This window comes from Phasianus colchicus, chromosome 6, assembly GCF_987193195.1.
Source record: "Phasianus colchicus chromosome 6, bPhaCol1.hap1.1, whole genome shotgun sequence".
Classification (NCBI taxonomy): domain Eukaryota; kingdom Metazoa; phylum Chordata; class Aves; order Galliformes; family Phasianidae; genus Phasianus; species Phasianus colchicus.
Window position 1 is genome coordinate 53,102,405 of NC_143441.1, and position 15,157 is coordinate 53,117,561.

The 15,157-nt window shown below is 62.3% G+C and overlaps 2 protein-coding genes and 1 long non-coding RNA gene across 8 annotated transcripts; 1 reads left to right on the forward strand and 2 right to left on the reverse strand.

The window, feature by feature from the left end:
* Positions 1-214: 214 nt before the first annotated feature.
* On the forward strand, positions 215-4,698 carry LOC116238516 (uncharacterized). 2 transcript variants are annotated; one of them, XM_090143314.1, is made up of 4 exons: positions 735-1,361; positions 2,471-2,674; positions 3,234-4,009; positions 4,079-4,697. In XM_090143314.1, the coding sequence occupies exons 1-4, from the start codon at positions 824-826 to the stop codon at positions 4,259-4,261; spliced, it is 1,701 nt and encodes a 566-aa protein (XP_089999440.1). In that variant the 5' UTR covers positions 735-823; the 3' UTR covers positions 4,262-4,697. The 2 variants fall into 2 exon arrangements, with proteins under 2 accessions (XP_031464110.2, XP_089999440.1); XM_031608250.2 differs by having other exon boundaries at positions 215-1,361; positions 3,234-4,698.
* Positions 4,699-4,718: 20 nt separating this feature from the next.
* LOC116238517 (zinc finger protein 783-like) lies at positions 4,719-10,185 on the reverse strand. Its single transcript, XM_031608252.2, has 7 exons — positions 9,937-10,185; positions 8,435-8,836; positions 8,227-8,353; positions 8,005-8,118; positions 7,014-7,124; positions 6,792-6,923; positions 4,719-6,342 (listed from the first exon to the last, which is right to left on the reverse strand). The coding sequence occupies exons 1-7, from the start codon at positions 10,168-10,170 to the stop codon at positions 5,621-5,623; spliced, it is 1,842 nt and encodes a 613-aa protein (XP_031464112.2). The 5' UTR covers positions 10,171-10,185; the 3' UTR covers positions 4,719-5,620.
* An 804-nt stretch (positions 10,186-10,989) lies between these two features.
* Positions 10,990-14,967, reverse strand: LOC149917638 (uncharacterized). Of its 5 annotated transcripts, none has more exons than XR_016467954.1 (4): positions 14,696-14,967; positions 14,074-14,627; positions 13,177-13,281; positions 10,990-12,237 (listed from the first exon to the last, which is right to left on the reverse strand). It is a non-coding gene; the product is annotated as an uncharacterized LOC149917638 (long non-coding RNA). The 5 variants fall into 5 exon arrangements; XR_016467957.1 differs by having other exon boundaries at positions 14,914-14,962; XR_016467958.1 differs by having other exon boundaries at positions 10,991-12,237; positions 14,074-14,529; positions 14,696-14,966.
* Between the last annotated feature and the right edge of the window lie 190 nt (positions 14,968-15,157).

The following is a 15,157-nucleotide window of genomic DNA, read 5'->3' on the forward strand; positions in this document are numbered from 1 at the left end:
GCCCCGAGGTGCCGTTGTGGCGTAAGGCGGCAGGTGTTCTGCTCGCTCTGCCCTTCGCGATGGGAGAGCACTGGAGAAGCCGGGCTTTAAGGTTCTCACCAAGATCTCTGGCCAAGATCCCCGCCGAGGTCTTCGCCGCAGCCTTGGGATGCTCAGCACAGCCAGAGCCTTCGCCGCGGCCCGACGCTGCACCACGGCCGAGGTCTTTGCTGTGGCCTTGAAGCCTTGATGCTTTGGCCGTGGCTGCGGCCATCGCCGAGGTCCTGCTGTGGACCTGAGGAGCTGCACGTGGCCAAAGCTCTCGCTGTGGCCCAGAAGCAGTCGCTGTGGTGCTGAAGTTGTCGCTGTGGCTCCCCCACGGCCCTGGGGCTCTCACAAAGCCGTCTCGTGGGGCACTGTGTGTGCAACTGGAGCTGCTCCTCATTGCCCTGAGCTGCTCCTCATTGCCCTCAGTGTGGCGCTGATGCCTCCCCGTGACCTCGAGGCTCTCCCTGCTGCCCTGTGTGTGTCCCCGAGGTGCTCACCGTGGCCCCGAGGTGCTTGCCATGGGACCACAGCCCACGTCACTGTGACCGTGACCCTCTCCATGCCGCCCGGTAGCTGGCTGGGGGCCCCGGATAGCTCTGGTTGGAGAGGGCCGGGGTCTCCCTCGGTATCCCTGCCTGCCATAGGGGCCCTGTGGGGCGATGCTCTGCCACCACCCACCGCTGCCCTTTCCTTTTCTCCCCTCCCAGGTGCCGGGGCGAGGGGATGAGGTGCCCCCCTGCCGCGTGGTGTGCCGAAGCGGCTCTTTAGATCCTCCCCGGCCCAAGCCTCCCCTGCCATGGATGCCTCGGGGGCCGTTGCTTCGGCTCCCTCCTCCGCGGCTCCCTCGGGCTCCCGCAGCCCCATGTTTCCCCCAGGAGCTGACAGAGAGGAGTGGGGACCGAGGTTCAATTGTGCCCCTTCCACCTCTGCCGCAGCCTCGCAGGCGATGCCAGCATCTGGCCGGAAGAGGAAGGCCAACTTCTCCAATGACGAGACCGAGACGTTGGTCTGGAATGTGGTCCGGCATTTCAGCGCCCTGTATGGGTCAGAAGCCCTTCGGGCTCACCCCGTGCGGAGGAAGCAGCTCTGGACCCAAATCCAAAGCCGCGTCAACTTCCTGGGCTACACCGAGCGCTCCATCGACGACCTCAAGCACAAGTGGCGCGACCTGCGGTTGGACGTCAAGAAGAAGATCACCTCCAAGAAGCACCTGCCCATGAACCGTGCCGGTGGGCCGCTGCACAAGCCGCGCCTCACGCCCCTGGAGAAGATGGTGGCTTCCACCTTCTTGCAGGCCAGTCACGACTCGGAGCCCGAAATCATCCTGGACCCAGGTCAGTCGTGCTGGTTCTCCGGGGCCGGGAGAGCCGGGGCAGCAGAGTCCTGTGCTGCAACCCTGCCTGCGCTCTCAAGCGCTGCCCGCCCTGGTTATGTCACCGGGCTGCGGTGCCCCCAGCTCCGGGGTCTGCTGAGCAGTTGGATGGTGGAAGGAGATTTGTGGGTTTTGCTCTTCTATGTGGTTTGTGTCGGGATTGCAGGGCTGCAGTCCCGTATCTGAATAGCAAAGCACCAGGATTGGAAACTGAGTATGCTGGAATTAAAATCCACTGTGGAAATAACTTGGGATTGATATGAGCGTGTCAAGCATTGTGGAGTGGGTACTTGTTGTTAAGTCCTGTACACTGCCTGGCCTTGCTGGATACCATCTGAAGGCAGCCAGTAGAAGACAGAATAGGATTTTACCCCCCCTGTTCCTTTCAGTGTCAGTGTCCCTCGCTTTTAGCTGAGCCAGAGAGAGTGGGAGCAGCTGCTGCGTTACTGTGGTGTTGTGTGAGGCTGGGGCTTCCTGGGCACACTGCACCCTCTGCTATCTGCAGAATACACCTGAGTCGTGGTCTCATGCAGGTTCTGCTGTTGGGTGACACTTACTTCCCTCAGATAACCCAGGAGATGTTTGTGGGGACAGTGATGGGGTTACATACCCAACGCTGTGAACTGGGCTACCAACGTGCTTTGTTACTGGCCAGGAGGCAAATATCCCCTCCGCCATTTCATTTCAGGGGAAGTGAATCTGTCTTCTTTGTACCCCAGAGGACACCAGCAGCTGTTCCTGCTCCTTCCTCTCCGTCAGGTTCCACTGGGGATGGGTGGGCAGCATGGCTCTCATTTCTCTTCTGAAGCAGGTTTCGGGATGTTTCAGAACCAGAACCCCTTTGTAGTGCAGTGCAGAAAAGTTTTGGGCTTGAGGAAGAGGATGAGGGGGGGAAGTTCAGGGTCTGCCAGCCCAGTCCCGTGGGCAGGCAATGGCAAGCAGCCACGCAGCTTATCCCTTTAGGAGGCTCTTTGGTGTTAGCAGGTCACCCTCTTGCCCTCAATGCCGTACCACATGTGCTGGTGGTGCCACTGTCACCGTGACTGAGGCTGGATTCTCTCTGCCCCACAGATCTGTTCTTCCCCGGTGCATCCAAGCAGTCCTTCATGCACCTGCAGCCCGGCGTGAGCCACCCCAGCATCTACATCGACACCAACGGGCAGCCCTCGTCCCTGCCCGACGTGGAGGGTTCTGCTGCGCTCCGGCTGGCGGTGCAGAGCCCCGACCCCTCGGTCATCTGCGAGTACAGCCGAGGGGAAGGGCAGAGCAGCTCGGGTAAGGCTGCGCTGGGGCTTCGTGGGGGGGGAGAGGAGGGCAGCAGTGGCTGTTTGGAGACTGGGGACCTGGCTGAGATGGGGAGCGGTCTGCACCAGGAGTGTGGTCCTGGTGTGGAAGAACCCAGCTCTGAGCCAGCACTGTGGGTGCTGCCTCCATGTCTGCACGGCCCATGGGTGCATGAGCCCAGAGCACAGTTTTGTAATCGCCAGTGGCAGGAATCATAGACTTGTGTAAGTTGGCGTTTAAGGAAAAGACCTTTAAGATTAAATCCAACCACTGCAGTTCTCAACAAAACAACTTCCATGTCCACAACCCCTGCTCTGTGAGCAGTGTCTGTGCGGCGGATCCAAGGGAGGACGAAGGCTGCCGTGTTCCTTGCAGCACTGGGCCTGCGGAACCAACAGCTGTGGGGTGCCGGGAGGTGTGCAGGGAAGGCATGTTGAGGGATGGACAGAGAGCGTCAGGAAGGGGTGGGGGGCAGCGCTGAACTGATGTGGCAGCGAGGTGTGCTCACAGGGGGGTTTGTGCTCACAGGGGGGTTTCTGTTCTCTTCCAGCCGAGTCGGGACCGGAGCTGCGGACTCCGGACATGACAGCCATATCCCCATCCCTGCGCAACGAGTCCCTGGTGTCCTACGCATCCATGTCGGAGGAGGAGGAACGGGAAGGCCGGGAGGTGGAGAGGGGCCACGGCGGGGCGGCGGGGCTGCAGCCTGGACCCGAGGCCCCGATGGCAGCAGAGGAGGACATGAAACTGTCCCGCCAGGCCATGCTGATCCGCCGCTGCAGCTCGCAGGGCTCCGTCACCTCCCTGCCCGAGGACCCTCTCAACCCCGCGGACGCTCACTCGGACTGGGGCCACGACGGGGTGTCCGAGCTGCCCGCCCTGGGCCGCGCTATCGACTCCTCGCACCCCGAGGAGCAGGCGGGGGGCTCGGGCCCGGAGGCGGGCTCTTTGCCCAGGGTACTGATGGGGCCCGCCTGGGAGAAGCCCCCCGACGAGGATCCCCCGGCTCGCTCCCCGCTGCACGGCGGCGCCCTGACCGAGGAGTCGCTGCCGTCCTCCGCCTCTCCCCCGGGGGACGCCCCGGCCGCCCCCGGCCCGGCCCGCGGCCCGGGCTGCTCCCGCCTGCGGGAGGAGCGCCGGGACAGCTGGAGGACTAACATCCATCACCTGCTGGACCTGGAGGAGCAGTGGGACCAGCTGTACCACCAGGAGCTGGCCATGTGGCAGGAGGAGCGAGCCACGCAGCGCGAGGAGCGCGCCCGGGACCGCGAACTGCAGTTCCGCCTGCTGGGCGTCCTGACGGACATCCGCGACGAGCTGCGCTACCTGCGCCAGGAGCGGGCCGGCGCCCGCCAGAGCCAGGGGCCGCCTCCGGAGCCGCGGCCGGAGCCCGGCCCGCTCCTCGAGCAGCCCAAAGCCGAGCCCGGCTTCCCCGAGCCGCAGGCGGCGAACGCCGGCTGGGCGGAGACCGCCGTGCCAGGCCGCGGCCCCTTCGGCAACCGGGGCCGCGGCCGTCGTAGGGGTCGACCGCGCGGCTCGGCGTCCCGACACAGACGGCTGTTCCTCGCCAACAGCTAGGGCGGGGGGATGCCGTCCCGCGAAGGACGTGGTGTGCGTACAGCCCTCCCCGGAGCCGCGGCTGCGCGTTGCTCGCGGGGGCCGGGAGCGAAGTCGGTGCCCGCCGTGCCGGCACGAAGGTACGGGGATGCGGGCGGCCGGCACCGTGCACGCCTGCCCGCCCGCCCGCCCGGCGCGCGTGTGCGAGCCCAGGCTGGGGGTGCAGCGTTGCACACGCGCGTGCAAAGCGTGTGCGTGCGCGGTGCCGATGGGGCGTGCGTGCGACGGCGCATAGTGGAGTAGGATTACTACCTTGGGGGGGTGGGGAAGTGTTAGGAACACGTTTAGTCGCTGGTGGGCGAACATTTTATGCAAATCATTTAATGATCTAATTTGCATATAACCATAAACTTCTGTTTCAAAAAAAAAAAAACAAAAAAACACAAAAACAGGCGCAAAAAGGCAAAAAAAAAAAAAAAAAAAAAAAGGAAAGAAAGAAAGAAAAGCCATCACTGCATGTGTTGACTCAGTGTCCCCCACCCCCCGCGGTCCGTGCGCGGCCCTTGCTGGGGTGACAGCGCGGCATTCTGTCCCCACGGGGCTGAGCGTGTCAGCACGTGCGGGTGATGGAGCTGCAGTCCTCGCTGGGCAGCATGGGTCCCTTTGGGGAGACAAGAAGCAGCCAAAGGAGCGAGACGGGCACCGGGTGGGTTTTATTCCTGGTGCCAGTTTGGAAATGCGGGGGGGGCAGTGCAGGGAGGGGTGGGCTCTGCGCGCAGCCCAATTCTCGGGGCCAAGAGTTCGGTGAGGGAAAGGAAAACGAGGAACGCTGCAGTGGTGAGAAGTGCCAGAAATGGGGTTGCAGGGCGGGGGTCCCCGCGGGGTCGGGGCTGCGCCGCACCTGTGGGACAGCATTCCCAGCACCGAGCGCCGCGTGTCCCTGCGGGGCTGCTCTGCTTCCAGCCCCTGCTCTGGCTCGGGGCTGGGGGGGCACCGCCACCGTCCTGGGGTGGCTTTGAGCGGGGACCCCACGGGGCCAGGGCGAAGGCGCGGCAGCCCAGCACGACTTTATTCTGCGTTGCACCGTCCATACAAAACGACACCCCAAGCACTGTACAGAGCGGGACGGCACGGGGAGTAAAAATAAGCAGCGAGGGGGGGGGCGGGGGGGCAGAGCGGCAGGCGGGACGGGAACACGGCCGGCGGCGCAGCTCCGCCCGTCGTTCCCCGGATTGTCGGGGTTGGGGTGAACGCGGGGCTGCGAGCGGCTGTCCTCGGCGGGGCCGGGCGCCCGCATTTGGTACGAAGCTCCGTGGCCGACGCGTGTCCCCGGGACCGGGGGCGGGGGGCCCTCAGTCCGCAGCCGCGGGCCGTCCCTCCCTAATCTCCGGGGGGCAACCCGGGGGGCTGCGGCGGCGGAGGCGGTCCGGCTTCGGCCCCGTGCACGCGTTGGTGGTCCTTGAGGGACTCCTTGTAGCGGAAGCTGCGGCCGCAGGCCGGGCACTGGTAGGGCCGCTCGCCCGTGTGGATGCGCTGATGCTTGAGCAGGTTCTGCTTGCGGATGAAGCTCTTCCCGCAGGCGGCGCAGACGAAGGGCCGCTCCCCGGTGTGCAGCCGCTGGTGGTTCTGCAGGTGCTCCTTGCGGCTGTAGCACTTCCCGCACTCGGTGCACTTGTAGGGCCGCTCGCCGCGGTGGATCATCTGGTGCCGCACCAGCCCCGAGTGGCAGTTGAAGCTCTTGCCGCACTCGGCGCACGGGTACGGCCGCTCGGCCGCGTGGCTGCGCTGGTGGATGCGGAGGCTTTTCTTCCCGCTGAAGCTCTTCCCGCACTCGGCGCAGCCGTGCGGACGCTCCTCCGACACCGGCACCGGGACGCCCACCGGCTCGGCCGCCGGCCCCGGCTCGGCGCTCAGCGCTTTGCTCAGTCTGTGCTGCGCTGCCACGTTGCCCCCGGCCGCCGCCGGCACCGCCTGTCCCTCCGGGGTCCCAAAGCTCGGGGCTGGGAAGAGCAGCTCGCCCGAAGCGCCCGGCAGCACCTCCTCGGGGGGCTCGGCGCGGGGACAGCGCTGCTCCTCCATCTTCACCAGCAGCCCCTCACCGGCTGTGGGGGGAAAGCTTTGGTCAGCGGCTGGCGGAGGTTGGGGCCGTACTGACAATGTGCCCTCCGGTGCATCCCTGGCACGGAAGGATTGGGGTCGTGGGGACAACGTGGTCTCCGGTGCATCCTCACCGCAGAAGGACTGGGGTCATGGGGACAATGTGGACCCCGGTGCACCCTCAGCACAGAGCAGCTTATGCACCCTAAAATCCACTCCTGCTTCAACCAGGGCTCTGCAGCACTCCAGCATGGCCGTCCTCGCTGCCACCACGATGCCCATCAGGGCACCCCAGTGGGGTCACCCCAGGGCCACCCCCAACCCACATCAACACCAGAGCACAGCGCTGCGGGGGCATGGCTTCACTGCCACCATGACACCCACTGGCACAAAATGGGGGCCAAACCCCAGCACATATCAGCACAGCGTGCAGTGGCTGTGGGGCATTGCTCACCAGGGCCAGGACCAGGGACAGGACCGGGCAGGATTTCCCTCTCTGGCAGCTCCCAGGGTTCCCTGACGCACGGTTCCTCCTCCTGCTTGATCCACGACAAGAAGTCGTGAGCTGTGATCAGGGCGTCTGCACCTGTGGGGAAGGACAGGGATGGGGGCATGGGGCTGAGGGGAAGTGACCGTGCTGAGGGACGGCAGATGCTGCAGGCAATGGAGACCTCACCTGCACAGGGGTCGGTGGGCATCCCTCGATCCTCCCCAAACTGCTGCTCCCCAACAAATGCCACCTCCTGCTTGATCCGGGACAGGATGTCGGAGGTGGAGATCAGCGGCTCTGTGCACAAGGAGAGACTTGGCCGGCGCCGGGCTGCAGCGACCCAACACAGCCCCACACACCGCCTCGGGGTGTCCCTGTCCCACAGCAGTGACGGGACCGTGCACAGCTCCCTCGGGGAGCTGTGGGGATGGGTGACCATAGGACATGCCATAGGGGCAGGTGTCCATGTGACATCCCATAGGGTTGGGTAACCACAGGATATCCCATAGGGACGGGTGGCCATGAGGCATCCCATGGGGATGGGTGACCATGGGACATCCCAAGAAGACAGATGACCATAGGACATGCCACAGGGACAGGTGACCATGGGACATCGCAAAGGGATGAGTGGCCATTGGATATCCCACAGGATAGCCCATGGGAATGGGTGACCACAGGACATCCCATGGGGTTGTGTGAACACGGGATGTCCCATGGTGTTGGGTGAAGATGGGACATCCCACAGGATTGGGTGAGCACAGGATAGCCCATGGGGATGGATGACCATGGGACATCCCACAGGGTTGGGTGACCACTGGATATCCCACGGTGACAGGTGACCATGGGACATGTGATAAGGACGGGTGGCCACCAAACATCCCATATGGATGTGTGATGACAGGACATCCCATGGGGGTGGGTGACCAGCAGACATCCATCCCATGGGGACGGGTGACTACCGGATGGTGTTGGCTGACGACAGCCCAGCACACAGGGCCGTGTGACAATGGGGTGCATGGGGAATGCCAAAGCGATGGGCGACCAGGGGATGTCCAATGGGGATGGGTGACCAAGCACAGCCAGTGGGACCAGACGGCCTCAGCGCAGCCTGTAGGGACGGGATGCTGGAGGTGTGCATCCTATAGGCAGCGGGGCCGGGACTGAGATGGTGCCTCACCCCCACACGCATCTGGCGGCATCTCGCGCTGCTCCAGGTCCTGCTGTTCGGGGACGCAGGGCACGTCCCCACGCTCCAGCCGGGGCTGTGTGTCACTCCTGGACAGTGCTGCATCTGCTCGGGGGGACACAACGCGTGTCACAGCAGCGGCCGGGCCCTTCCTGTGACACTGGTGGGGGACAGGCAGGACCACCCCAATATGGGCCCAATGTGGCCACGTACCCAGGGAGATGAGCGACTCGTAGTTCTCCTTCACCAGGTTGTTGTACAGCTCCTTCTGCCACTCCTCCAAATTCTTCCACTCCTCCGCCGAGAAGTAGACGGCGATGTCAACAAACGTCACTGGCACCTGAAGGGACAAAACCCTGCAGCTCAGCGCTGCCGTCCATCCCAATGGGCTCCGGGACCCCCTGCCCCCACGCGGCCCCACCTTGGGCACCTCCCCACGGGGGCCGGGGGGCAGCCGCAGCACCCAGAAGTTCCTATTCTTCAGCAGGTTCTCCACGTGCTCCAGCCGCCGCTGCAGCAGCCCGTACTCCTGGATGAGGGTGCCCAGCACGGCCCATTTGCTCTCCAGCTGGTTGCCGAACTCCATGGCGGTTTTCTCACAGTCCAGGAGTTTCTTCTCGGCCGTTCCCGAGCGGCCCTCCAGGCTGAGCAGCCGGGTGGCCAGCAGGTCGATCTTCCTCTCCATCGCCTGCACTGTGGCCACCACCGTCCACAGCGACGCCTCGGCTGAGTGCAGCTGTGCCTCCCTCACGTGCGTCCGCTCCGGGAGCAGCGGTGGCTGCAGAGGCATCAGGTGGGGGGGTTCCACGTTCCACTCCTGCACCTGCGTGGGGAGGCGGGGGGCTGGGGGTCGCGGCAGCGCTGCTCCTTGTGACCCCGCATTGCCCCAACCCCGTTCTGTGCCTGACCCCCGGAGAGGCTGCAGCACGAGTCACAGGGCTGCAGAGTCACGGAGCTCGGAGCAGGACCGTCTCGTCCGACCACCAACCCATCCCCACCACGCCTGCTCCTACCACCATCGAATCTTTGTGGTTGGAGAAGACCTCCGCCACCGCCGAGTCCCACCACGACCCACCCCCACACCCCACCCTGAGAATTACAGAATGACAGAACCACGAAGGTTGGAAAAGACCTCTGGGCTGAAGCCCGGCCATCCCCACCGCCCCGACCTCCATAGAACCACGCAGGTTGAAGAAGACCTCGGAGATCACCAGGTCCCACCACCGCCCCCTCCGCACTGCCAGAGGACCACCGAGGATGGAAGAGCACCTCCGGAGTGGAGGCCACCCATCAGCCCATCCCATCGTGCCGGCTCCGAGAGCCACAAAGATTGGAAGAGGCCTCCGGGACCATCCAGCCCCACCGCGGTGTGTCCGTGTCCCACGCGCACAGCCCCGCGATGTCCCCATGTGCCACCTGCGATTCGCTGCAGCTGGAAAACACCTCTCCGACCCCCAGCCCATCGCCGCCCCAACTCGCACGGCACCGCGCTTGGAAGAGACCCCCCCCCCCGGGTCACCACTCCACCCGGCCCACCGCCCCACCGCCCAGCGCCGCCCACGAGGTCACCCCATCCTCCGGCTGCAATGGGGCGGGACCCCACCCCCCCACCTTTGTTTTTTAGGGGGGGGGGGAGAGCATCTGGGTCGGCTCACGCGGGATCCCCCCGGGTCGGACGCGGGAACGGGGCGGCGCGGAGCTGCGGGACATCGCGGTGGGGGCGAGGGGGCGCCGGGGGGGCGAGGGGTGGGGGGACACATCTCGAAGGGGACATCCGGGGGCGGCCGCGGAGGGGAGGAGCGGGGCCGCGGGGGCCGCAGCGGGGCCCTACGGGAGCGCCGGGCGGGGCGGCTCCGCCTCCGGGCAGCGCGCGGGGCCGGAGGGGGACCGGGGGGGGGGGCGGGCGGCCCGGGCCGCGCTTACCTGTGCGGGAGCCCACTCGGCCATGGCCCCGCGGAGCTGCGCCGGGCCCCGCAGGCCGGGACCGGGCCGAGGCGGGGAGAGAGCGCTGCCGAGCGGGGCCGCGGGGCCGCCCAACGCCGCGCACGGAGCGGGGCCGCTGCGGGGAGCGCCGCCGGGAGCGCCGCGGGGGGGAGCGCGTTGCGGGCCGGGCCCCGCCGCCCCGCCGAGCAGCCGGGGGCAGCCGGGGAACTGCATCCGCTCCCGGGGCCGAGCGGGCGGGGAGCGGCGAGAGAGCGGAGCACTGCCGCCTACCGGCCCGGCACCGACACCGGGCGGCACCGGCACCGCGGCGCTGGGAGCCGGGGGGAGGCGGCGACCGCGGCGCGTCGCCGCCCCGGGGCGCCCCGTGCGGGGACGGCGGGGACGGAGGGGAGCGGGCGGACGGCGGTGCCCGCGGCTCCGGGCTCCGGGCTCCCCGCTTTGGCCGCCCGGAGCTCGCGGCGGGGACTCGGCCGCCAGAGCCGCGGCGGTGCCGGCCCCGAACCGGGGGCACCTCGCGCCCCTTCTGGTCCCTCCCTGCCCGGAGCGGGGTGCTCACCCCACGGACGGGGTCCCAGCCGCCTCGGCACCCGGCCGGCCCGGAAATCGGCAGAGCGGCTCGTGGAGGAGAGCAGGAGTGCCCGCAGCTCCCCGTCACGCTGCCCATCGCATCGCGGGAGCTCACCGGGTCGGTCGGGCACGACCTCCTCTTCACACTGACCGCCGATGCTCCTCACCTGCTTGGAAGCGTCGGGTTGGGTGTCAGGAAAGGTTCCGGACAGATATTAGGAGCAATTTCTTCTCCAAGGGGCGGTCGGGCGCTGGCACAGCTGCCAGGGGGGTGTCACCACCCCGGAGCTGCTCAGGAGCCGTGGGGAGGTGGCACCGGGGCTGTGGGCACGGTGGGGGTGGGCTGGGGGGGTCTCAGGGGTCTGAACCGAAGCGTCACTGCTTCCCCATCCTCGTATCAGACTGCTCCTTAAATAATGCTTTGGGTACAGCCAACACGGCTCTGTTCAGCTCCACACCAAGCATCCAGCCACCAATTAACACCAGCTGCTAATCACCACCCTTTGGCCGACACCAGCCACGGCCTTTCACCGACTCCCAGAACACCCCCCATCATAAGAGCTCCATAAGGAGCACAGAGTCCAACACTACACAGGACCACCCAAAAATCACACCACGACGTTTGGAATTTTATTCGGCTCAGAAACGCCTCATTTTAAACCTTGCCAGACAGCTGAGAGAAGACAGCACCTGTGGAGGACATTTTGTAACAGAACACAAAACCTTTCCCAGCGAGGCGTCAGGCACTGCGATCCCACAAACGGAGTGAGCTCACAGCTGGTTGGTGAGTTCGGGTTTTTCTGTAAGGCTTTTTCTGTCCACCTATAGGGCAGCACTCCTGTGTGAATTCCCTGGTGTCCCATCAGGGCTGTGTGGTGACCAAAGCTTCGACCACAGTCCGTATGCACAACACTGCTGATGGTTTAGAAGCCTTTGGGTGGATGGTGATAGGACAAGGGGGAATGGTCTTAAACTGAGACAGGGAGGTTTGGGTTGGATATGAGGAGGAAATTTCTCCACCAGAGGGTGGTGAGGCACTGGAACAGGTTACCCAAGGAGGCTGTGGATGCCCCATCCCTGCAGGCATCCAAGGCCAGGCTGGATGTGGCTCTGGGCAGCCTGGGCTGCTGGTTGGCGACCTGCACACAGCAGGGGGTTGGAACTGGATGAGCACTGTGGTGCTTTCCAACCCAGGCCAGCCTGTGATTCCATGATTCTATGAAAAATTCTATGAAAAGCCTTCTGCTTTCCCAAAGGACAACACTCTGGGTGCCATTACTGTAAGCAAACACTTTGAGGCACCGTTTTCCCATGAAAACCTGTGCAACCACTGTCTAAATGCACCTCTCCCTTTCCCTCTGCAGATGGGTCCAACGAGGAGATGGCTGCAAGTGACTGTCACAGCTGCCCTGGTACCTAAGGGGAGAGCTAGGAACAGGAGAAGCAGTGTTTGTCTTCCCATTTTTAATTCCAGAAATCATAACTAGAAGATTGAAAACTCAAGTGTTCACAAGTGGAAGGTCTTGAACTGATACAGCCACAAGTGTACCTCAGCTGCCTGGTGCAGTGTGCCATCAGTCGCTCCTCACTGCCTTGCTGACACACACTTGTTTTTCTCCAGCTGATTCCTTCTGATGCAGTGCACAGCACACACTCTTTTTTTATCAGATCAGAGTTGTACAAAAAATAGAGGCCGTTGTCTGCAGATTCCAGCTGTGTATAAAAAACACAAAGTACGTAAAGAATAAAAAGGTGGAATTACATCATCATCTCATTATTTTGTGGATTTTCAAATTTGAGAGACTGGAAATAGCAACAGAATGAGGTTAGGCTAAATCAGCATTTCCCAAACAGCACCGAAGCGTCACAAAGCAGAAAACAGAGCAAGCAGCTGCTGGGGCTCCTCAGGTCTGCAGGCAGAGCACCTTCAGCCTGTAATTAGCATCAGGTCTGCTCTGCTGTGAATCCAAGGAATCACCTGAAAGCTGAGGAAGCAGAGGGACTCACAGCCAAAGCATTTGGCTTTCCAATGTCATCAGGCACTTCATGCTAACCAGTGAGATTTCTTCATTTCCTGAGGTGTTACTCGTGTTATTTAACCATCCTGCACCAAACAGTTCAGAACTCTTGGGTGAATCACAAAAACTACATGATGGGATTGGGGGATGATGAAGGAAAACAGAACTTGACTATGACTTGTTAATCATAGAGCCATCTGTCATTGCAGCTTCTTAGCTCCCGTGTTTAAACCTTTTCCTTGCTATAAGGTTTAAACCTTTTTCTCCTTTGCCCCTCATCTCACAGTAGATGCATTGGGGCACCAATGGAGACCTCAAGCTCTCTGCCAGGACAGCACTGCCTCTGCCCCTCTTACTCCATCCATGCACTGCATGGGTTGAGCACCTCAACCAACAGAGGGCAGGGTGGGCAGCACACATGGAGGTGTTAGAAAAGTGAGTCCTTCAGATGTTACAGACTGCAAAGACCTCCTCTCATAAACACTCAGAATTAAGATTAATCCACAGCAAAATCCAAGGGGTGAGTGCAACCCAATTGAGGGGTGAGTGCAAGCCAAGAGCCACTCTAGAAAAAGCACAGATCCCTCAGCCTTCAGAAATAAAGGGAAAAATAACCTCCACCCAAAGTGCTTACAGATCTGCAATCTTCCTTCATCACCTCCTCCTCGTACAGTTCGTTCTGCCACTCTTCCAGGCTCTTCTCCTCTTGTGCTGCCACTTTCCCAAACACCCCATGGACCTGAAACAGAAAGCATTCAATGCTCAATGCCAGTGCTGTGCTGAACACACTTAAAAGCCCTCTCTGTTCAAACACTGTTAGCACAGCACGTGACCTATGGAGCTTACAGCTGAATCTCCTCCTGTCATTTCTACATGGAGCATGGAAGCAGCAAGATGACTTTAAAATAATGTGACTCAATGACTTTCTAAAGCAATCAAGCCAAAAATTAGTTGTAAAAAATAAAACCTGCAGTCAGCGAATTGGAAACCATGGGTGCTGAATTAATAAAATAATCAAAACCCAGAAAACTTCAGAGTGTTTTTAAAGACATCCTGAGGAGCCACTGCATCCCATCAGATCCGGCTCCAAGAGTTTTCCCTGCTGATAAGACTCAGAAGGTGATGCAAACAAAAAATAAAGCCCTATGAATACTGAATACTGACAATTAAGCCATTTTATGTAAAAACAGACTGAAGGCAAAGTGTTAAAAATGTGTTCTCATATTGCCATTAATTTCTTTTGATTCATCCGGATCTTTCTTGAGATGAGCAGTGCTGAACACAGCCCCTGTTGCTGCAGTCTAACCCAAACACAGCACCCACACATCCATGGTGAGAAGCAGTTCACACTTTGCCTTCATAGCTACTGCATGCAGCGTTTGCAGCTGGAATCTGAGCACAGAGAGCTCCCAGATGCAGCCACTCCCCTCCACCACCAACCTCTGAATGCTGCATTGCTGCCTCTTGACTGGCATCGCCTGAAATCCCTCCTATTTAACAGAAATAAACACAGCTGAAATCTCCTGATTACCTTTAGGAGCTCTGGGTTTGCTTCTGAGTTTAATTACTTCTTCCACCACAGAGGCTGTGAGGGGTCCTGACGATCCAGCTCCCATCTCCCCCCAGGATGAACTTCTTGGGAACGGCCTCTTCCAGCAGCCACCTGTTCCTCTTAATTTTTAAGGGGTCGATTTCAAAAGAGCTGCCCTCAAAGCACTTTGAACACGACCGCCGGTGCTCGGAAGGCGTCCCCACGTCCGAGACCACGGCGTGGAGTCACCGCTTCAGGAGGGCTTCGTTTCGGAGAGGGAAACCATGGAAAGCGATGGCGCTGTCCTCGCAGCCCCCGCTGGTGGCCTTCGGGCGACTCAGTGCCGAGCAATAAACCATCGCGAAGGCAGAGATGGGAACAGCTCGAAAATAACGCGCCAGCAGGAGGGCGGAGGAGCGCCCAGCGCAGCTTTCGTTCCAAGCAGGCCCCAATTCTCTGCGAAAATCACGGACTTCAGAGCCGGGAAGAGCCGCGTCCGCGGGCCGCAGCCCCGCAGCACTCCGCTTCGCCGCTTCAGAGCAACGGAAACTCACCTGAAAGGGAAAAACCTTTTAAGCCAGCTTCAAGGAGCCGCGAGCACGCGGCTGTGCGCCGAGCGGACCTCCTGCAGCGTCGCGCCCTTCGCTCAGCGGCGCTTCCGAGAGGAACCCCGCACGCTCCGCCACAAAGCTCGCTCAGGGGCGCCGACAAAGGGCCAGAGCCGGAGATCCCGCCCCCAGCCCGATGTTTCGGGCGCCGCTGGGTCTCGTCCCGGCGCTGCGGGATCGCGGCGGCCCTCAGCAGGGCTGTGCGAAGGCCGGCCGGCCCGACCCCGCTCACCGCCACCACGGCGCCGCCATCTTGCTGCGCACCGCCCCCATCGACCCGGTGCGAGCCAATCAGAACGCTCGGTGTGCGAAGCGCCACCCCGCCTCCCCTCGCCATTGGCCTGCAGCTGCTTTGCCCCGCCCTCCCGCGCGCCGCACGACTAGAGCCAATCAACGCGGGCACGTGCGGCACGGCCTCCCAGGGTTGGCCAATGGCGAAAGCGGAGGGTTTTGATTGGAGGAGGAGCGAGCGTGAC

What these genes read in the sequence shown, in the direction of transcription:
- LOC116238516 (XM_031608250.2), top strand. Translation starts at nt 824, where the DNA reads ATGGATGCCTCGGGGGCCGTTGCTTCGGCTCCCTCCTCCGCGGCTCCC. An exon ending in CGAAATCATCCTGGACCCAG is followed by an intron (nt 1,362 to 2,470) that starts GTCAGTCGTGCT and finishes TCTGCCCCACAG; the next exon opens with ATCTGTTCTTCCCCGGTGCA. An exon ending in GGAAGGGCAGAGCAGCTCGG is followed by an intron (nt 2,675 to 3,233) that starts GTAAGGCTGCGC and finishes GTTCTCTTCCAG; the next exon opens with CCGAGTCGGGACCGGAGCTG.
- LOC116238517 (XM_031608252.2), bottom strand. Translation starts at nt 10,170, where the DNA reads ATGCAGTTCCCCGGCTGCCCCCGGCTGCTCGGCGGGGCGGCGGGGCCC. An exon ending in CCGAGTGGGCTCCCGCACAG is followed by an intron (nt 8,837 to 9,936) that starts GTAAGCGCGGCC and finishes CTCCCCACGCAG; the next exon opens with GTGCAGGAGTGGAACGTGGA. An exon ending in GCCGCCAGATGCGTGTGGGG is followed by an intron (nt 7,125 to 8,004) that starts GTGAGGCACCAT and finishes CCTTGTGCACAG; the next exon opens with AGCCGCTGATCTCCACCTCC.